General features: G+C 36.3%; 1 protein-coding gene across 3 annotated transcripts in view; it reads right to left on the minus strand.

The window, feature by feature from the left end:
* LOC121413873 (ecdysone-induced protein 74EF-like) overlaps nucleotides 1-24,037 on the minus strand; it is a 33,199-nt gene extending 9,162 nt beyond the window's left edge. Inside the window, exons 1-3 of one of the 3 annotated variants that reach the window (XM_041606862.1) lie at nucleotides 23,800-24,037; nucleotides 11,752-11,839; nucleotides 10,860-11,010 (exon numbers count right to left, since the gene is read on the minus strand). In XM_041606862.1, the coding sequence (XP_041462796.1) occupies nucleotides 10,860-11,010; nucleotides 11,752-11,817 (217 nt within the window). In that variant the 5' untranslated portion in view covers nucleotides 11,818-11,839; nucleotides 23,800-24,037. Of the gene's footprint in view, nucleotides 1-4,646; nucleotides 4,778-10,859; nucleotides 11,011-11,751; nucleotides 11,840-22,286; nucleotides 23,722-23,799 lie in introns of those variants that run through there. The other 2 variants (XM_041606853.1, XM_041606870.1) reach the window with 2 other exon arrangements.
* Nucleotides 24,038-24,337: the final 300 nt, after the last annotated feature.

A 24,337-nucleotide genomic window follows, 5' to 3' on the forward strand; every position in this document is an offset into this window, starting at 1 on the left:
CAAAGTGCCCAAGGTGCAATATGCAATGAAAAATGATTTAACTTGTGGATTAAATGACAATAGGAGTAGGGAGCATTGACTAGATGTGTCTTGAGGTAACGATTAAACTATGTGCAAACTGAAGAGCTTCTCGAATGATGAGGGGAAGATCTTTCACAACAGTGTCAGCATGAGCAAAAGCCTGTACCCCTCCCCCCTCTTATACATGTAGATGGTTAAATGCCACTCACAACATGGTCTACCTTCCTTTAGTCTAATGCCATTCCGTCCTTCAACATTTCGTCTTAAAACGATTTTTGGTCCGATCATCACTTTGTCTAATCACCAGTTGGTCTATGACCATTTCGTCTCATAACCAATAGGTCTAATATTCCTATTATTTTCATTCACTTTGCCCAATTTACACTTGGTTTAAATAGACCAAATGGTACATGTATATGGGCTAAATGGCTGTTGGACTAACTGGTTACTCGACGAAATGGTGAGTGGACGAAATGGTAATTAGACCATGACTACTGGATGAACTCATTGTAGACCAAATGATCATAGACGAGTTGGCAATTGGACCAAATTAAAACTAGCATCCAGCATCTCGCAACAAAATTTAACACAATTTTAATTTCAGCCCAGTTGACTCTGTAGTGAATGATATTGGTGACATAAATTGACGATATAGAATTGACATTGATGAAGAAATGACATAGAAGCATTTTTTGTGATCTATGAATAAATTTCTTATAAATCAAGCATAAATAATTTTCTAGTCAAAATTTCGAAACTCTGTGTAGAACCTTGGTGAACCTCATGTAGCTCTCTGATGGAACAAAAATAATCAAAATCAATCAACAAATAAAAGTATCTTTTTTTTTAGTTTTGAATAAATTCAAAATTCTTTGTTGAAATATTGTATCTCCACCTTGAGCTATCATATAAAGCAAAGAAATGAGCAAAATTGAAATTGATCAATAAATGAAGAATTTTTTTGGGGTGATTTATGAATAAACTTTGCATAAATTAGCATAAATAATTTTCTGAACAAAATTTCAAAATTTTGTGAACAAGTTTGGTGTACCTCATGCAGCTCTACCAGATGGAAGAAAAAAAATCTAAATTGGTCAAAAAATAAAGAAGCATTCTGTGTGATTTATGAATACATTTTGCATAAATTAGCATAAATAATTTTCTACTGAAAATTTCAAAATTCTGTATACAGAAGATTTTAATCCCCCACCTAATGCTATCATTTAAAGTAAACAGAATTGAAATCAGACTTAAAATGACAAACAAGTGGAATGCCTCTGGCCGTCTCACCTGCATCACGCGGTTCAATAGAGCAGCAGTGCTGACTTTGAATACTACTCTAACTCGCACAAGATGTTCAGTGATACATGGTTACTCTTATGTCCACTTTTTATGAACTAGACCAATAAACTTACAGAGATTCACAAAAAAAACCCAACATGGCCAAAGTTCATTGACCTTACATGACCTTTGACCTTGATCATGTGACCTGAAACTCAAACAGGATATTCAGTGATACTTGATTACTCTTATGTACAAGTTTCATGAATCAGATCCATAAACTTTCAAAGTTATGATGGTAATTCAACAGATACACCCAATTCGGCCAAAGTTCATTGACCTTTGACCTTGGTCATGTGACCTGAAACGTGCACAGGATGTTCAGTGATACTTGATTACTCTAATGTCCAAGTTTAATGAACTAGACCAATAAACTATCAAAGTTATGATGGTAATTCAACAGATACCCCTGATTCGGCCAAAGTTCATTGACCCTAAATGACCTTTGACCTTAATCATGAGACCTGAAACTTGCACAAAATTTTCAGTGATGCTTGATGACTATTATGTCCAAGTTTCATGAATCAGATCCATAAACTTTCAAAGTTATGATGGGAATTCAACAGATATCCCCAATTCGGCCAAAGTTCATTGACCCTAAATGACCTTTGACCTTGGTCATGTGACGTGAAACTCATGTAGGATGTTCAGTGATACTTGATTAACCTTATGTCCAAGTTTCATGAACTAGGTCCATATATTTTCTAAGTTATGATGACATTTCAAAAACTTAACCACAGGTTAAGATTTCGATGTTGATTCCTCCAACATGGTCTAAGTTCATTGACCCTAAATGACCTTTGACCTTGGTCATGTGACATGAAACTCTAATAGGATGTTCAGTAATACTTGATTAACCTTATGGCCAAGTTTCATGAACTAGGTCCATATACTTTCTAAGTTATGATGTCATTTCAAAAACTTAACCTCAGGTTAAGATTTGATGTTGACGCCGCCGCCGCCGTCGCCGCCGCCGTCGCCGCCGCCGCCGTCGCCGCCGGAAAAGCGGCGCCTATAGTCTCACTTTGCTTCGCAGGTGAGACAAAAAATTTAGTCAACAAATAAAGAGGCATTTTCTGGGATTTATGAATTTTGCATTAGAATTAGCAAAGTTTGGTGAACCTCAAAATCGGTCAACAAATAAAGAATGTGAATTTTTTAATAATATGCATAAATGTATTTTGCATAAATTAGCACAAATATTGTTCTAGTCAAAATTTCAAAATTCTGTGTAAAAGTTTGGTGAACCTCATAAAACTCTACCAGATGGAAGCAAAAAATTAAAAATCGATCGATAAATGAAGCATTTTCTGTGAATTTCGAAAAATGCGCATAAATTAGCATATATCTAACGAGTTTCAAAATTCTGTGTAGAAGTTTTGAATCCCCCACCTACAACTGTACATGTAGTGCTATCATATAAGGCAAACAGAATTTAAATCAGACTTGAAACGGCAAAGAAGAAGCATTTTAAATTGTGGACGGATGACAGACGACGGACGCCATGCCACAAGCTCATCTGGCCCTTCGGGCCGGATGAATTGAGTTATTATTACAATTACATGTAGTTTCATAAATACTAGTAGGCCTACATACAGCATATATAATACTATCATTTCCAGATGAAACAATGGGCTTCTTTTCTTTAACTTCTCGCTACTGTAGGTTGTATTCTTTTTTTTGCATTTCTACAATAATACTTATGCATGTCATCCTGCATCAGGGAAAACACTTGTCAATGAGCTTTGAAACAAAATTTAAAAACTACAATCTCAGTGGTTTACAATATAAAAGAGCACTACAAAATATAACACCCGGTAAAAACATTGGTTGACAAATATTTCTTGTGAATTTCAAACAATGCATATAAAACAATTTTTTGCAAAAAATAGAAAAAAAAAATTTGTGTTCATGTTTGGATTACATGTACATCATGGAAATTACAGAACTTTACAAGATAAAAAAATAGTTAAATTACACATACATGTACATGTATTGATTTTTTAAGTTAATGACAATATTTTTTGAAAATGTCACAATTAGGTGAGCTACAGGTCATGTCTTCACATTTTTTTTATATTGTACATGAAATGATCAGGGAAATAATTGCACACGGCGGCTGGGGGGGATTTAGCCCCCCAAATGTTCAAAATAGCCCTGGAAATCCCCATTTTTCTCAGTGTTTAAGCTTAACCAATGTTGCAGATTTAGATGTCCAGTAAGCCCAGACTCCCCCCCCCCCCTCCCCCCAAACAAAAAATTCTTGCCTGGAAATAATTATTTCACATTTTCATACATGTGTGAAAGCATGTCTCTCTTGTAACAAAATGAATTTCAACATTGGTATAGGGCCTATTTTCTATTCTTGCGATAAATGGAAGAAAAAAAGGAATTTCATAAAATAAAATACAAAATAAGTGGTGATTACTGGTAATGGTACACGTACGACATTGTTATTGACATCAACTCTCTGAATGCATTCATAGAATTGTTTTACCAAAATGCAAAACTTAGAATGTCACAACTTTAGTTATTCCTCATCCAATCAAGCTTCCAATGAGATCATGATGAAATGTTCAGTTTTGCTTGGTCATAGTCAATGATATTCCATCAATCATGTGTTTAAATCATAATTTGAAGCCAGGTATTGCCCCTTCTTACAATTTAAGATCTATATTACGAGTGAAGAATAAAAAGGATCTATAATATAAGGCCCCCTTTAATGACTTAACATGAAATATGGTCTAACTTTATAAAGAATATTTTGAATGCGAAAAAGGCGATGGGAAATTTGAACAAGCTTCTGCCCATGGCCTGGGCTGGCACAAATGCCTCGACAGTGCAGCGAGCAGCTGCTGATAAAATGCACGTTGTATCAATGGCACTTCCTGGTTCGCGCGTGTGTGTGGGTACCACAACAAAGACTCGTTACAAAAAAAAGGCGAAAACAGGACGGAGTTTAAGAACAAATTGACAGCTCAAAACTAAAAAGGCCACTTTAATTTCATCTTCCACACATGCTTGATATTTCATAAATCATAAAAAACATAACGGATTGCTATCATCATGGAAATTGCGCGAAAAGGAATCATTTAAAAATACCGGAAGCGATTTTTTTTCTTCGCTAACCACGTTGTGTTGATAACCCATGAAGCGTTGCGTAGGCAGCACTTCCGTGTTTATATTCACACGATCATTTACAAAATAAAAACAGGGTTTAGAGAGATTAAATCTTTTTACACTGGTCACACCATGTGAGAAGAATTAAATATCACGACACATACCTGCTGCCAACAATAGATCCAAATTTCTTGACTTTTCCGACGACATTTTCTATCATTTGCCAAATCTCAAGTATTCCACACAGGCGATCGATCCTAGCCTTTCTCAAAAAATCGCGCAGCAAAATTTGGCGAGCATGGGTCATGTAATGCGTAAATTAATCCGCGTGTGTATTATATACCGGAAATAATTTGCATGACTATTGGTTCCGACCACTGAACTTTCTGATGGTCCAAGATAAGCCCTAGATAGAGAGATGGAATTTATTTACCTGTGGCCTAATCGTATGCCATCGTGATGATGATGATGGTGATGATGACGACGACGACGACGATGATGATGATGATTATGTGGTGAAGATGATGATGTGATGATGATGATTAGGATGATGATGACGACGACGATGATGATGTGATGATGATGATGATGATGATAATGATGATGATGATGATGATGGTGATGATGATGATGATGGTGATGATGAATGATGATGGTGATGATGATGATTGCTTTTATTCAAAATACATGCGGTTATTCTTATTGTGTATTTTGGGTGTTATCTGCCTTTAATTTATTTTTATCCGGGGTCTTTACGAATTTCTCAATTGATTTAAAGAAAAAGTCAACCCCAACAAAAAGGTGTTTCGAATAAAAAAAGAAAAATCCAACAATTTTAGTTGTGTCAATACCTGCATGACTTCTGTATGATTTGAACTGAATTCAAACAGCAAATAACAAAGAACAAAATCATCAACAAAGAGACAAACCACAGTCCAAAACTAGCAAGCCATTTTCTTCATTGTGTTTAATACGTATAGATATTATTTTCTTTGTATCAGACAGATTTTTTTTGGGGGGGGGTGGGAAGAGAGAGACAACATACATTTATTTGGGATGAAAGGATGGTAGAATTGGGATAGCTGGTGATATCACACAATTATCATACAAGATTTTATTAATTCGTTTTGCGTTTTAGGTATGCGCATTGCATGCATTATGCAAATTTAGCTGAGATACTTAAGTGGCACACTTTGTCAAAATCTAGTTACTCGATAATTTTATTCTAATGTAGTGGACGAGTGGTGAGTTGATCAAGTAATCGATGAATTCAAACCTACAAAAATGATCTACCGATGTCAGCTAGCGCTTGGGCTGCGCTGTGGTCGAGGCCGGCCAGGAAGGGTGGAACTATATTATTATTGGCGGATGGACATTGACTGACCCTGATTGGCACGTGTGTGCTCCAAAAAAGTTGTTTACGTTTTCACGCACGAAGGTAAACAGGAAGTCCAGTAGAACGAACGACTTACGAGGATTCTTCACAAAACGAAAATATGTTTAATATTCTGAGCAGAAGATGGCGGGTGATCAAAAAAAAAAAAAAAAACACATGACAGTTCATTAATGACGGAGATGGACGGGAGAAGTGGAAGAGGAAGGTGGATAAAAAAAGGGGAGATGGTGGATGAGGGTGTTGGGTGAGGGAGATGGATGAGGGAGATGGATGAGGGAGGTGGATGAGGGAGGTGGATGAGGGAGGGGATGAGGGAGATGGATGAGGGAGACGGATGAGGGAGATGGATGAGGGTGATGGATGAGGGAGATGGATGAGGGAGAGAGGGAGATGGATGAGGGAGGTAGATGAGGGAGATAGATGAGGGAGGTGGATAAGGGAGGTGGATGAGGGAGGGGATGAGGAAGATGGATAAGGGAGATGGATGAGGGAGACGGATGAGGGAGATGGATGAGGGTGATGGATGAGGGAGATGGATGAGGGAGGGAGATGGATGAGGGAGGGAGGTGGAAGAGGGAGGTGGATGAGGGAGGTGGATGAGGGAGATGGATGAGGGAGATGGATGAGAAAAAAGGAAGAGGGAGGTGGATGAGGGAGGTGGATGAGGGAGATGGATGAGGGAGATGGATGAGGGAGATGGATGAGGGAGGTGGATGAGGGAGGTGGATGAGGGAGATGAATGAGGGAGATGAATGAGGGAGGTGGATGAGGGAGATGAATGAGGGAGATGGATGAGGGAGATGGATGAGGGAGATAAATGAGGGAGATGAATGCTGAGGGAGGTGGATGAGGGAGATGAATGAGGGAGATGGATGAGGGAGATGGATGAGGGAGATGGATGAGGGAGGTGGATGAGGGAGGTGGATGAGGGAGATGAATGAGGGAGATGGATGAGGGAGGTGGATGAGGGAGGTGGATGAGGGAGGTGGATGAGGGAGGTGGATGAGGGAGATGGATGAGGAAGATGGATGAGGGAGGAGGGTGAGGGAGGTGGATGAGGAAGAAGGACGAGGGAGGTGGATGAGGGAGGTGGATGAGGGAGATGGATGAGGGAGATGGATGAGGGAGATGGATGAGGGAGGTGGGTGAGGGAGGCGGATGAGGGAGATGGATGAGGGAGATGGAGGAGGGAGGTGGTGAAAGGAGATGGAGAAGGAAGATGGATGAGGGGGATGGATGAGGAAGATGAATGAGGGGGTGGATGAGGGAGATGGATGAGGGAGATGGATGAGGGAGATGGGTGAGGGAGACGGATGAGGGAGAAGGATGAGGGAGGTGGATGAGGGAGATGGACGAGGGAGATGGATGAGGAAGATGGATGAGGGAGATGGATTAGAAAGATGGATGAGGGATAGTCTACAAATGTAGACCCACATCTGCAGTGTGTGTACCACAGCTGATTCAAGGAGTCTGCGTAGCAGACTAGGTCTACTCTGGCTTGCTCGCCCTTTCCAGCAGCAGCACGCTTTGCACACTGAGATCCCACCTCACGAGCTATCCAGAGTCTGCATAGCAGACTAGACGAGGAAGGTGGATAGGGAAATTGGGTGGCGGAGATGGATGAAGAAGATTGAGGAGGGAGATGAGGAGGGAGTTGGAGGAGGGAGGTGGAGGAAGGAGATGGATAATAATATAGGGTATTTATATTGCGCACATATCCACCTTGTTAGGTGCTCAAGGCGCTCCTATATTACCCGGCTAAGCTAGGCGTTCATAGCGCACACAGCTTTTTAAGGAATTACTTCCTACCGGTACCCATTTACCTCACCTGGGTTGAGTGCAGCACATTGTGGATCAGTTTCTTGCTGAAGGAAATTACGCCATGGCTGGGATTCGAACCCACGACCCTCTGTTTCAAAGTCCGAAGACTAATCCACTGGGCCACAACGCTCCATGGATGAGGCAAGATGGATGAGGGAGGTGGAAGAGTGAGACAGGATTTATACAAGAGATGGATCCAGGAGATGGATAGTGGACATGGGTCCATTATAGGGCCAAATTTTTTGACCAATGAAAATTTTTTGATATGATGGTATCACTCCTATAATTGGCCACACTTCTTTTCTCCACAAAAACAAACAAGCAAACAAACACACACACACACACAGGTCTATAATGAAAATAAAAATCCTACATTATCATCAGCATTCCAAAAGAGGGGGCAATATATAATCTAAGGGTAAAAACTGGGCATGTGCACCCCCATCATTGATTTATTTCTCGATGATGAAGATATATGAGAACTATTTATTGTGGTAATAACAATCTCTTAAATACTTTTTATTTACTCTTCCTGCTATTTCTCACATGACTCCTAGATCTATACAACATGCCAGTAGATATCATAAAATAAAAGACATTGGATTTCTTGTTACCTGTAGAGTGCATACAACTTGAGGCATTAGTTTTTCTTTTACTATAAAAAAAAATGCTTCAGATTTCATCAAACTGGAAGGAAAAAAGTATGAATTTTATGAATTTCATTTTGGATGAATTATTTGATTTCCATTCATTTATTCTACAGGATTACTACCCCCCCCCCCTTCAAAAAATGACAACAACAAAAATAAAGGAAAAGTCCTTGATAACATAGTATGCTTAACTACAGCAGATTTCTGTCAGGACTTCCCCCTATTAAAATGCCCAGAATTAAATCACCATGAATTAGAGACTTATACCCTTTTCATAAACCTATCCTCCAATTAGCCGCCTAAGAGTAATGCGGATAATTCAATAAAAATTGCGTTCATAAACTCCGAAAATAAGCCGCATTATTTTTACGAGCGTCCGTCCTGAAAAAGGCGGATAATCGCCATGACAACTGGACACGCCCCCTCCGATGCGGTTGTGTTGGAAAAGGGTGACCTTGTGACCGCACCATGGCAATTATCCGCATTATTTGGAAATGCGTTCATAAACTCAAAATCTTATCCCGATGCCGCTATTATGCGGATAATAGCAGCATCAGAGTAATGCGGATAACTCTTGTCCTCCTCCAATTTTACGACCAAATGATGCTGCTATTAGCCGCCTAATTCATTTTAATTGGGTTTATGAAAGGGGTATTAAATACAATGCATCCATTGTCTGTTCATTTCAGTTGTTGTGATTAGCTGAATTGTTTCTTGTATTAACCAATTGTTTATAAAGTGGAAAATCATTAATGCATTGAAAATATGACCATCCAACCGGTGGACATTATACTAAAACATCATAATCATACAAGTCAAATGTTGATGGCAAAAATTACCACAAAATTAAGTCACAACTGTCACAAGTGAAACAAATTCAGAGCAGATCAAATACATGAGCTGCGTGCTAGGCACATCCAGGTCATATCAGACCAGGGTCCGTCTAACAAAGAGTTGCCATTGATCAGATCAATCCTAACTATGGAAAGCAAGAGATGCCAACATCTAAAATCCATGCTTGTTCAAGATATTTTCTAACTATGATGTATATTCATGCATTCATTGTTTTCTTGAAAATTCGCTGTACTTCTCTTCGTTTACAAATGACATTGTACAAATTTTCCTGTAGAAAAAATTATGGCAATGATGGATTTCCATAGAGTTACGATTGATTGGATCAATCATAACTCTTTGTAAGACGGAGCCTAAGTGATAACTGGTGCAAACAAAAATTATACTAAATTGATAGTAAAACCAAGTAGGTGGTATTCTAATAGCCATGGGTGAATTAAACCTGGGTCCCATAACACAAAGGTTAGTGATTAATCGTAAGCTTGATTTTCGCGGTGGATTGTACATTGTAGTCCATGCAATCAATCGTAGAAAAATGTTCTACGATCATTGCCAAGTTTCGTGTTATGGGCCAACTTTAAGTACCAAACTTTTATGGAGTGCTAGTTATCAACCCATTCACCAAGTAAAACTTAGTATTATCCTGCTGCAAAAAGTTGTCTTAAATATTGAGTTGTGAAATTGGAAGGGGAATATGCAAAAATATAATGAATTTTAATGAAATTATAATTGTCACGAATAGGACAGAAATATTATGAAACCCAGCATTCCATAGAAGTGCAGTTTCAAATTCTAGTTTAGACTAGGGTTGAACCTAGATAAATCAACTATCATAACACTAAGCACTGGGCTTAACCATGATGGTGTTAGACAATCTGGACCAACTGCTATAAAGTAACCCAAAAGGATACGAACCTAAAGCTGTGACCCCCCCCCCCCCCCCGTAGGTACGCTAGTGGTCCTACATAACTTTTGTGATGCATGAAGCACGCCTTGTCAGGCATGTAAATGTCACCACTGCGCAATTACTACATGTATGTGTGTATTAAATGTGTACATACCTATACTACCTCAAAAGTGTAGGCCTACTAATTGAGGTCAAAAGTGGAATGGTGCAATTTTATATGAAAATAATTTTAAAGAATACTTTTTCTTAATAGTTGACAGCTCTGCAAACCTTAGAAAGTGTCCACATTCCACAGTGCCTTTTCTTTCAGTAGATTCAACTCCATCTAAGATTAATCTCAATTCTTATCTCTTAATAACACAATTTGAGAGCAATCACATTTGAGTCTCCTTTGAATCTATTGCAGCTCTTTAAATAACAATGAAAAAATTATTTATTGGTATTTATGAGTCACCAATTATCTAGTTGCCTATTCAACGGTGCACTCTATATCATCCCGGCGTTAGCTCCAGCTGCGAAAGGCGCTTGCTGCATTCAAATAATTAATCCTGCGGCTCTTTATATGACTGCCACGGGATGGGGGGGAGGGTATTTCATGAAATATTTTCTGTGATGTCTTCACTGAATAAACGTGAAATAGTTGATTTCTTGAAAAGCAGCGGTCTATGGTTACCATGTCAACTGTCAAAGAATGAAGTCCTACACCGTGCTGACAATCTAAAAAAATAATCCCCTGGTTTTCTGAACTCACCTTCATGTCTGTCTATGATTCCAGCCAACTCATCGATGGTGTTGATCTCGATCTCCTCTGCGAGGTATTCTAAGGCGGTCGGTGACAGGAGTTCACTAGGTGTAAGGAGGACGTCGTTGATCTGTACAATTACTGCAGGACTACTGGAAGACTGCATAACAGCAAGATAGACAAGGGAGTCAGTCCGGAGATCGTAAGGGGGTGGTTTGGAATAAAAGAATAAGCAAAACTCAGAGATGCCAAGTTCAAAGACCAGTGATGATGAGATTTTCCGTGACTCGGCACAAGATCAAAGGCATCGGGTAAAATGTATATGGAATAGGCTGTGATATATTCGTGAGAAAGAAGAGTTCAGCTCAGGATGAGCAGCAGAAGCCCTATGAGTCTCACACGTAATATGTGAGACTTGGCATATCTGTATCATTGCCTGGGTGGCATGGGCATTTATGATCTTGTAAAAACATTCATGAATTCCCCTTCCTTTTGGTAAGGCAGAAGAGCATATTTTTCCCACAGGATATCATTATAAGCTACATGTAAAGCCTTTATGCCAGCTGCGCAGCAATTGAAAATTGCCAATCATGTTTGCGGCCAACATTTATGAATACCAGTATATCATTATTTAATATAAATCATTATTTATTTGTACTTTTGACACATGTAATTCAACTATATTTTATTTCATGTTGTTTAGCATCTGATTTATTGTCTCCTGTAATCTCCATTAATAAAAGGACAAAAAATGAATTAACTACAATAAGAAAATAATTCTTATATAATATTTCTTTTAAAATACATTTGATGAGAATCTTTAAAGAGTCTGGAAAATACTGCCCACTGATCAACTGCTAAACTTCATATTATAGGCCCTGGAAGCTACATGTAGTGTTACCTGATAAGTTTTATCTGAGGGCCCCATGTTGAAATCAAAGAACTGACCATCCAAGATGGCTGCCATGATCACACCTGACTTGTATAATCTGTAGTAAAGACAAAATGAAAAAAAAAATCATCACTTTAATACATATTGATAATTCAAGGTGATGGTCCAATACTATAGTTATGCATGCATGCAAATCCAATCATTCAACCATGAATTTTTAAATTTTTAATACTCATCTATTTCTGACCCTCAGAAGTTATGAATGTGAAATGGAGAATACCAACAGTAGAAAATCCATGGAAACCTTGTTTTAACGAATTATTAACCATTCGCCTATAAGAGATCAGATTTTGTTTGTTTTGCTCATTTCTTTTATTTTTTTTCCTTGAATACTTTGTATTCCTGGTATACATTTATCATCCTTTGGCAAGGCTTCAATCCACACTTTGACACTGTCTAAAGGTGTTAAATGGGTGCCCAGTGTGCTGCAAATGCCAATGCTCCCCAGGGAGTGGAGGAAATGTATGAACTGTATGCTGGCAAGCATGAATCCAATGATCGAACTTATATTATATCTGTAAAATACTAAAACACATTGTCCAGATACATTTTTATAATCTGATACAACCATTTATCTATGTTTGTATGTTGTACATCATGAAGACACAGATGTGCAATATTTGTACATAAAACATGCCACACTGCATTTACTTTTTCTTTATTGTCAGAAAACAATCATCTTTTGGCATGAATATCTCTACTACTGACCTCTTTATTTTTATCCTAATTTTGAAACCATGGGATAGTTCAGGGTCATGATAGTGGAATCAAAACCCGAGGGGGGGGGGGGGGGGCAGTCAAATGTATTGCTGTACACACACGTAGCCAAATTAATTCCACACACCTCCTAAACAAGTTTTTCTTTGTGTGCAAAATAACCCACTAAACAAGTTTTTCGCAGGTTTATTTACGCATTTTTGCCCCTAAACAAGTTGTCGCCAGAATATGACCCCAGGGAAAAAGTTTGGGTGGAAAACATACCCTAAATACGTTTGGCTAAGTCTTAAAAAAGCTTTGGAAAAAAAAATACCCTTAATACGTTTGAACCTGCGACTGATTATTGACCAGTCTGTCAAAAATATAATGCGTGAGATTTTCATGACTCGACGTCTCTGTGCACGTGGGGCCAGTACTTACACTCGTACGTTGCGAAAAGGTGCACGCGCAACACGCGTGCGCATGAGATATGGGCTTCAAAACCATGCGATGCACGCACGCTATTCATCGTATCACGTACGAGCTGTGCGCTGACTGCACTTTTGATTCGTCTCGCGTGCCGGGCTAGACGCGAAGGCGGTCAGCCAGTCATATAATCTGGCGAATAATGCTACTTTTTCTCTTTTTTTTCTGTTGGGTACCGATGCGTGAGAAAAATGGGTGCCATGCGTGAGATCGTGAGACGGACCCTAAATGGGTGCCATGCGTGAGATCGTGAGACGGACCCTGAATGCGTGAGTCTCACGCACAATGCGTGAGACTTGGTAGCTCTGAAAACTACCCCCTTTTTTTTGAAAATCAGTGTTTTTGATATCCTTAACAAGTGCACGTTCCTGGTCCACAACTGAATAAATGCATTTTTTTTGGTCCGCATGTGTACAGCAACATATTTCACTGCCCCCTCCCCCCTGGGATCAAAACAAACTTGCATGGATGAAAACCATCCCTTGAAACTGAACAGAATAACCTGTATTTTACCAAGAGAGGGAGACATTTACATTTGCCCTAATCACTAATTGATCAACAAGGTAAGTGGGAAACTTCATGTCATCACACAGTGATAAAACATGTACTAAAGAGCTTAACAAGGCAAGACGAAGTGGTTTTGTGGCTTGCCCAGCAGTTCAAGGAATTGGGAGAATTTTCAATATTTACATATTCCATACATGAACCAGACATTACAAAATATAAAAATATTACCTCTATATGTTAGCCTACATGATTGAATTTAAACATTATTTCATGTATTTTTAGAAAGCCCACTATAAGCAAACATAAGACAAAATCTATCAATTACATGAATTTATTAAAATTCCACATTCCATTTGACTGGAGGCTAATTTCCCTTGCATTTCCCTTGCATAAAACCAAGAAAATCAAGAAAAATACAGATAATGACTGTAGATTGAACTTTATTTGATATTCTTTATAATAGAGCATGGGGTTGTTTCATGCACCAATAGATTTTACATTCATAACGACAAGTCACCCATGTCCTGCTGCCCACGACAATAAATGAAAGAATGTCTGGATTGTATTGTTTGTGCATTAGTTTACATGCATATTGTTGCCAGGGTAGTTTAATACCCAATAACCAGGGCTATTTCAGACTAAAAGCTTGCGACAAATACCAGCATTTGAACAGAAAGAATACAGGCCAAATCATCCTTGGTAGATGTACATGTAGATGTGGATCAAGGTATTAAATTTCACTTATAAACATCATTCTTTGTCAGTTGACTATCCTGTATGCATGCTGAACAGCAAGGTTTAAAGGGGAAATTTACGCTGACAATAAAGAAAGAAAGAAATAGAGAAAAACATATTTCAAGACCAACTAAAATCAATCAAAAAAAATATTTCACTTATAAACATCAGTCTTTGGCAGTTGACTATCCTGCATGCTGAACAGCAAGGTTTAAAGGGGAAATTTATGCTGACAATAAAGAAAGATAAAAATATAGAAAAACCTATTTGGAGACAACTAAAATCAATCAAAAAATATGAAATTTTCAAAAGAATTGACCTTTTGAGACATCAAATGCCATCAGTTGCCCCATACATGCTTTATACCTTAACTAATAATTCGTAATTGCCAGTTTTTAATGGTTGAAAACGACTGAAAATATTTTTCATTGAAGTGGTATGAAATGTGTATGATATAATGAATGTACAAGTAACACCAGTCTCAATTTTCAGGAAAATTGCATATTATGGAATTTATTTCACCTCATCAATTTTTTAGAATAGCCAAACATGACATTGTCTAGGGTATTTTTTTCCCTAAGCTTTTTCTGCGGGGTCATATTCTGGCGACAACTTGTATAGGGGCCAAAATGTGTAAATAAAGCCTGCAAAATAACTTGTTTAGGGGGTTATTTTGCACACAGAGAAACATGTTTGGAAATAATTTAGCCACATGTGTGTACATGTACAGCAATTCATTTGACTGGCCCCCGGGGAAGAAACATTCATGAAGGTCCCACATTTAGGGGGTCAGATGTACATATTTTATGGAACTGCCCATAGATAACGACAATGTCATGTTTTTCCCAACATTCTTTGCAACAATAATACGTAAGGAAAATATTGATATTGGGCAAGTTGCAAATTTTGCATTAATTTGCACATTGGCAAAGTTTTATTCACTTCATCTTGGTACAAAGCTCCACAATTGTCCCTCTCCTAACAGGATGTTATTAAGAATTACATGTATATCTACTTCAGAGAAATGGACAATATTTTACGATATTAACAAGTCACATTTAACATCTCCACGCAAAGCAAATAATGGGTCAGCTTTTTAAACAACAATAACAGTGATTAATCTACCAGGAACTCCATTCCCCTTGATGACAGAGAATGGGTCCAACGTTCAAAGGATATTAAAATACCTCAAACTATTCACCATGCATTTCTCTTTCTTCAAAATAACAGACCATTCACACTTCACATAAGAAATTGTGACTGAGGATAACAACTACTTGATGTTCTGTAGAACACAAAGTGCAGGGAACAATTAGTGGGATATAGTAGTGATTTACTAGTTTTTTATATTTTCACTGGCAATACAAGCTGCTGACTCGATCCTTGCATATGACTCGCTTAGAACAAATTACTCAGTGATTACAAGTATTTGTTTCACGAAACACCCCCCCCCCTGGAATAGAACCTGAATGTGACTCTTTGGAAAGCTATTTAGAAATATGAATATCCTATATTGTGTCAATTGAAATATTCCAATACAAAATTCAATGTATAACAGTATTTATTACAGATTTAACATATTTCAGTTTTGAAAAATAGTTAAAATTGCCTTCAATCCTTGTATACTATTCCTAAATTTATACAATTTTCACAACATACAAAGGGTATGACATATAGTTTCCTTATTTGTACATAAATTCTGTATGTCTGAAAGGGGTAAAGTCCCAACTTGGTAGCTACTTGTTACATGTACTGTTTGCCTTGGTGAGGGGTGATCTACTTGGTTACTATTTGAATACCAGGCATATGATGTGTACTTGAGATGTGTGGACAAATTAGTGGTAGTAATAAATGTGGTCTTTGAAATGCAAAGACCCAAACAAATGCACACAATTGCAAGTTTCAAATTTCAAAACATGTATCATTCAAATCATCATCTCCACCAATGAATTCAATTTTTTTTCAATTCAAATTTGACCTTTTGTATGTGCAAAACCTACCTTAATTTTCATAAATTTTCCTACATTTTCATAACATATCATACAGGCTTGGTTGATGCAACCTGACAAATGGCACAGATGAAAACTGTCCATTTCATGGGCAGAGCTACATGTAGGATACTCATACCTGACCTACACTAATTTTTTTTCCAGGCCCAGATCAGATTTTTGGGGCTGAGATCTTGTCCAAAATGAAGACCGTTTTGGCTCCCCAAAAAAAATTGACAAGCAAAAAAAAGCATAAAAAATACCCCCTCCCCCTCCTGGATCCACACTTGTTTTCCCTCGAAGGCAAAACATTGTTCAATATTTTGGTGGTTTTCTTTGGTGGAGTGGAGGGGGGCTTATCTTTGAGGATTTCTGACAACCTCGCCCCCCCCCCAACAAAAAAAAATCACAATGTAGGATATAGTATCTTGTTTAGAGTAGGCTAGCTTGAAGCTAATTAGCCAATAGCAAGATGTACTTAATATAGTAATATAGGCTTACAGTATGTAGCAAATAATATTTGTCCATGCTCACATTCAGGAAAAGTTCATGGGGCATCTAAATAAGTGGGGGCGTGGCCAGGCTCTTACATTATATGTAAGCATGCATTGAATATTATGACAACTTTTTATTTCCTTGTTGCTAATGTTTTTTCAAGGAAACATGAGCATTTGTTTCATTTTTGTCAGCTTGTGGAAATTGCTGTGGGAATCCAATCTGGGGCCCTGTTTCACATAGGCTACTTTATATTATAGAAATTGCACAATTTCTATTACAAGTTTACTATGAGCCAATCATATTGTATGATTTCAGTAGCTTTTAACTCTTGTTGCAAATTTGTTGCAACAAGTTTTATAAAACTGGGCCCCAGATGGGTTGACCAATACCACTCAAGAGGCCGATACACAGCATGACCACAGTATCTGATTCATTTTAAAACAAACAAGATTGAATCTAACTTCAAGTGTAAAGTAAAAGTACATACATGTATATGTACAGCGCGTCCCAAAAAAAATGTCCCTCTGATTTGCGGCTAAAGTACTTCCAAAAAATAAAAATTATTCTCAAGGAAATGTATAAATCTAGAAAGGTCATCTCATATTCTAACTTCTATAAAAATTTCATTGGTCTCGCTTCAGTGGTTTTGAATACACAGTCTATTATGTAACAGTGGTGCTTTTCAGCCCATTCCAAGTTTGCATGCATGCAGCACTGCTGTGTGTTCTGCACTTTCTAGCATATCAACCCCCTTTGACCATTCTGACCAAGGAAATTCCCTGATCTGACCAGGGAAACCTCCATGATCAAATCACACCCTTGAGCAAGTTCAGAAGGGCAAAATCAGTATTTGGCAGTTCATTTCATGTTTGATAATTGGGATGCACAGTGATTGAGACAACAGGTCATGTCTGTTACATGCCTAATTCCAACAATACTGCATTTTTGTTTTCATTACTTTTTTGTTAGTTACATGTAATAAGCTACTGAGGTCAAGTTAATTCAATGTAACTTTTTAAACGAAAAAAAAACAATTTTTTCTCTGATAAAGTTCCTTTTCGCAAAGGGTGATCAACTTGTGGATTCCCCTTTATTTTTCAGCTTATTTTACTCATCCATCAGTCACATTTTCTTTCAAGTTGGTGCACTGATTCTCCTTATCAATCAACAAACTTAATTTTTTAATGTTTCTTGTCCTTCTGAACATGCCCAAGTTTATGATTTGATGAACCTTGATATGATTAGGGAAATGTCTCTGCTCAGATCCAGGATGTAAAAATGGGGGTTAACATGCCATAGACAATGCAGAAATGCTGCAAACTTGGAATGGGCTAAAATGCACCACTGTTACGTAACAGAGTGTGTATTCAAAAGCACTGAAGCGCGACCAATGAAATTTTCATAGAAGTTAGATCATGAAGTGAGCTTTCTACCCATGAACATTTATTTGAGAATACTACCACATTTTAGAATTAATTCAGCCATATGTCAGAGGGACATTTTTGGGGGGACACGCTGTACAATGTAAATTCACAGAAAACTTGTAATACTTGATGTACATTCATTTAAAAAATGAATTATAATAATAATCTTTTGGTTTCTACTAACAGACATGCATGTTGGCCTGGACTGAAAGTGAAAATAAGCACACTAAATTCAAAGGAGGAGTTTACCCAGGTGGTGTGAAGTAGGTTTTTAAAGAGCCCCCAAAATAGAGAAAAATATTGGTGAAAAAGTGGTGAAAATCCATAACAGAATAACAGAGTCATTGAAATTCAAATATTTTGTTTTGTGATGTCATATTGCACTTAATTCCACCATTGGCCATGTGATATTCTAGAAAATAAAATCAATTTTCTCTGAAAATTGATGCTGATTTTACTCGTGCATTAATTATATCATCAGGATACATAATTCAATCCACTCCAATTCTATAAGAAAAAGTCATCATATACCATAAAAATGGGTATCTATGGCGTATATATGACATACAAAGGCCTATGGAGTGGCTGCTTGCATATGACAAAATGGAATCATTATAAATTCATAACTCTCTTATATTCATGGATTTTTGTCAAACCTTGACCAGTGTTCTTCCCTTTTCTGTGTTTGATTGACACACAATTATCGTCATGGTCGGCTTCCTTTACTGCTTTACATTAAAACGTTTAATCATCTGGGTTAACTACCCCTTTAACAAACCAACTAGTTATCACATGTGTATATTATTAGGTCAGGAATGTATATCAAATGACAATGAAACAATTCAACGCTGTGTCACATTGGTGTACTAACTGTCAATCTTAACAAGATATCATCTTTACATGATGATAGGTCTTCTTGCTAGCACTTGGCTATTCATGGATACCATACTGGAAAACTGAAAGAAAATGAATTCTGTTGGTCGGTTTATAAAGGGGACCATCCAAATCAATTGCAAATTAGTGATTGATTGCCACTCTGCTCCTTGAAACCAGAAGTTTAACCTGATTTGCTATAGCTAACATTGATTTGTCAGTTTTAAAATTGTGACAAAATATTTGCGATTGATTGCAAATATTTTCTTGCAACACCCCTTAAGTGTTGGTCCTCAACCGTCTTGAGAAAAATGAAGTTCACCTTCTGGTTGTAAATTTTCTCAATTTGGTACGCCCATATACATGACACATGTACTTCAAAAGCTGTCCTTCTTGGTTTCATAACACACTGTTTTTTTGTGCGTAATAACCCACCCTTGCATGCATGATTTGAAGTCAAACTACCTTTGAAATGCTTCAATAGCACAAAAACAAGAATCTACAAGTTGACAGTGAGTCAGTGCTTGTGCAAAGGAAACCAACCTTGATATTCCTGGTACAGAACCCAAAAGAGAGGAAAACAAACAGTTTTTCAGAAAAAAAAATATACCTGATATATTTAATAACAGACCTACAAATAGGCCCAATACTTCTTTTCATAGATGGAGTAAATTCAGGGCATGGTATTATTAGCATGACAAAAGTCATGCCGAGACTAAATATGCCAGCACCAGGGACTCAGTTTGGTCAAGCTAATGAAGCAATACTAGTTTGGGCTTGCTCATTTTCCTGGTCTTCCTCTAGAAATTCACTTTATTTCAAAAACACATTTTTCCCATCTTTTTATATTTTGTTTGGGAATAGTTTGACAGTGTGACCAAGTCATTCTTTTGCATTTACTCTATTTGTTTGTATATTTATTCATTTATTCACTGCTATATTTATTCATTTATCTTATCATTCATTCATTCAATTGTTCATTTCATTCATTCAATTGTTCATTTCATTTATTCATTTCTTTACTTTTGATTTATTCATTCATTTATATATCTATTTGATATTTATTTATTCATTTATTCATTCAATTTATTCACTTTTTTTATTTATTTACTTATTCATTCATTCATTTATTTATTTAGTTATTTATTATTCATTTACTTATTAATTTATTTATTTATTTTTATTCATTCGTTCATTCATTTATTCAGTTCTAAATTTCTTATTTTAAGGGGGCACATGGAGAGAGTGATAAAAGTCTACAACAGTCATAATTGCCTGTTGATTTTGTTGGGATTTCAGGGGAGGTTATGATGAATAACAGATTGTATCTGACTGAGGGGAATTTTAATACAGAAATTACAATTCTACATTCCAACTCAATTTAATATGTTTAATATAGATTATTATTCTCTTCATTGAAAAAATGCACTAAATAATTGGGTCATACTATTCTCTTTGATCCTGTATACATGCTTAACCCATTTACTGTACATGTATATTTATTCATGGCTTCTACAAGTACCTTTCTTAAAGTTTTTTATTCCCATTCTAATCCTCTTTTGTCAGCTGAACGCAGCAATCCCCTTTAATCCAGTTGTTCATTAAAACGAAGATACATGTTGACTGCATCTGAGGCCAAGTAGTGAGTAAGCGTTAGTCGCCATTAAATCTTTTAAATCTCAGACTCCTTCTATACCATTGCCTCATTCTTGATGCTTTGTAATCAGGTTTTCACCAAGGAAACAAGCAAAATACATTTCAATATGTCATAGTTCACCCACTTTATTGTGCTATTTGTCAGTCTGACTGATAGTAGTTTAATTCACTGAATATAAAAATTTCGCATGAATTATATATTAACTTTAAAAGATCTGTCTATGATTTGATTTGATATCACTTTTAATGAGTTCAAGATAAAGGGGAAAATGAATTGTGCATAAATAAACAAAATATAATTTAGAGAATTAGATAAGCCCTGGTCATGACTGATTAGTTAGTGCAGGGAAGAATGCAAATTTGCAACTTCAATTGTGACAAAAGAACTTGTACTTTACTATATCCTTTCTTTATATAATTGTCAGGTGTGAAAGTCCCTACACCTTTAATACTCCCCCTTTCCCACTTAGAATTTCTTTTTCATAGTGGTTCACATTGCTTTCTAGGATACTTTCTATTAATGATTTAATCCTCCCATTATTTATCTCCATTTGATAACTAAAAAAATTAAATGATATACATGTATCTTCCTTTCCTGTGCTTAAATGTGTGGGAATGCAAGTTCTTACTTATAATGCCAATAGGCCTACAATCAAACAATGTGTAATATATCACACTGATCATTTACATTACAGATTAAATTACTGCTACCTTGATCCAACAATTTAGCCTTGCCTAGCCAGGAGATCCTCCCATTATTTATCTCCATTTGATAACTAAAATCAAGATACACTTGTAATACTTTGTAATATTTGTTTATTTTCCTGGGGATTGTTTGTAAGTCGATATTTATCCTAATCCAAAATTAACAATTCATGTCAAGGAATATCAACATCTAGTAGACCTTCATTGAATAAAGACTTGTCATCATGACCTGTAATCCACTTAGGTTATATTTGTAAATAAAATATTATACCTCACTAAATCAGACCTTTGAAAGCATGGCCTTCCATATCCCAATCCAAAATAATACAGACAATATAAAAAATGAAAATTAGGATTAACCCTTGCATATTCAGAATAAAATAATATGACACATTTTGAATTTAATTACCCATTACATTCATAACTTATCCATCCATCCTACCATCTTCCATTCATTTCATTTCATCCATCCATCCGTCCGTCCGTCTGTCCATCCATCCATCCTTTCATCCATCCGTTCATCCATCCGTTCATTCCTTCATTCATCCATCCATTCATTCATTCATTCTTTCATTCATTCATTCATTCATTCATTCATGCATTCATCAATTCATTGTTATCCATTTATTTATTTGTACATTTTATTCTATTTTTATCCATTTTAAATCATTATTAATATTGTTTTCATTTTAATTTCATTTCAAATAAAATTTCAAAAATATCTTTCCAATATTTCACTCCCCTTTTCCATTTTTTAAAATTTTATTTTGATTTTCAGTTATCAATTCATTTTATTGATTTATTTATTTTCCCCTAATTTTTCTTTAATAGTTTGAACAAAAATCAATTTTGCATCATGGACAATAATCATAATCTTCTAGGATCAATTTAAACACCAACCAGCAATCAAACTTACCGGTATTAGCACCTATTTGTTCCGGTCAAAATTAAAGTCTTGGGCAACATCAAACATTATGAAATAGAGCCTGTATTAGATCTAGTCCTTCTCAGAGTGTATTCCAACTCTTTCCGAGGCATGAAAGTTGGGTCCTGTACTGCTACACACTAAAATTACAGAGTATACAGCTAGAAACTAGATTAAGACCACGGGAAGTTCCTGAGAAGAAATTCAGCCTTTTTGTTTATGACAAAAAATTTACGTCATTTCTACTTATTCAGTGGAGGAAAAGAAAAAAAGAATAGAGTCAGCCAACTATGCAGGATTTCCTGGTTGAGGAAGGATGATCGAGGTCCTACTTCCTAAAAAACCCTCATAATGTTTCGGTAGGTGGGATTACAGATAAACTACAATTTTCCGTTTGGAGGTATGCTAACTACCTGTAGTCTGCAGACACTCGTAAATGCCTTAACACAAATGCATATATATTTTTTCACTGGTTTTATAAATAGTGTGTATATAGAATGTGAAAAATTATATTTATATCAACCAATTCAAAAATTATTTTATCTTTAAATTTATGGGTCCACTGTGACTATGGCTTTCCAAAGAGTCGGGGGCAGACTGAATAGATAATTAGAAATATTGATTTTCACATAGGGTATAGTATAGCTTCCATGGGAACTTAATACGAGTTGTAACAAATACAACAATACTGTTATAAACTTAGGCTAATAATATGAATGAAGTGAGCTAAAAGAGGAAGTAATACCCTATAACATCATGATTTTCTTATTATTTCGTTTCCATTGAACCATACAAAAGGGAAATGTTAGAAAATAAAATTAACAAAATCACACAATAAACTATGTAAAGTTACAACATGTAATTTCTCACTTCATGATTTTTCATCCACAGTCCTTTTGCATACATACGTTGGCTTGTCTTTTGGAGGGATTGGGTGCAATTTACTTACTGATAAATGTGCCCAGGTACTATGATAACAGAAAATAAGTGTGGATATCGTGAATTAAAAATGATGCATGCATACATGTACATTTAAGTTGCAAAGTGTCTAAGAATACAAACGATTACAGCTGTTATGTTATTCTATATTATAGCGCAAAAAGTGTACTTTGCTTTTCTTTTTAGCGACAGAAACAATCTGATAACCAACTTATTCATGCCCTTCTTATGGTACAGTTGTACAACAAAATCAACTTAAAATTGTTCGCATTTATAGCATCATACCCAACAGTCCTGCACTGCATCACATCCAAATCCAGACCTAGAGCCAGCTTAGGCAACCAATGTATTTCAATGTCACTTACAAACAAACAAGAGTTATTAAATTCGGGTTGTATGAGCCACGAAGTTGTGAACTTTCTTTTTATTGTACAATTGTAAAACAAAATCAACTTAAAATTCACAATGAAGTTGTGGCTCATCTTAAAATTATGCACTATCCTTGAAATTATATATAGTAAAAGAAAAAGTTAAAAAGATCTACATGTATTTTAAAATTTCTTACCTGGTATTTCAGTCTCCCAAACTGGCAAACACAAGTTAACAGTGCATCTAGTACAATGTAATCATGGAGGTTACAGTATCTAGTTGGTTTGATAAAAGGCTTGCAGCTCATTTCAGTTTTACTTCGTAATTAAGGTATACTATTTCCCCTGGTTGCGTATACTTTATCACTCATTGTGTCGTCTTCTGCTTAGTTTCAGTTTTGGCCTCTTTCCTGTTATTATGATCTATAGGCCCTACTTGTAGTCTATGATTACTTACAAGATACGTGTAGTTCACTACATTGTATGCCCCAACATTCTTTATAACATTGAATACAGATAAGAATAAGATAGAGTCTAAAAGAATACAAAAGAATATAAATCTTGATAAAATAGTCTGCCCTCTCTTTCAATATAACTGTATATATATATTTAAAAAAATGTTCAGGTATTTTTTTCCACTAAATATGTAAAACAGTTATAATATTCTTGAGTTCCATTGATTGTGTATATAAATGGAGCTAATGATATTCAATCTTAATAAATGCCTTATTTCTA

This window comes from Lytechinus variegatus, chromosome 1 (genome assembly GCF_018143015.1).
Source record: "Lytechinus variegatus isolate NC3 chromosome 1, Lvar_3.0, whole genome shotgun sequence".
NCBI classification, from domain to species: Eukaryota; Metazoa; Echinodermata; class Echinoidea; order Temnopleuroida; family Toxopneustidae; genus Lytechinus; species Lytechinus variegatus.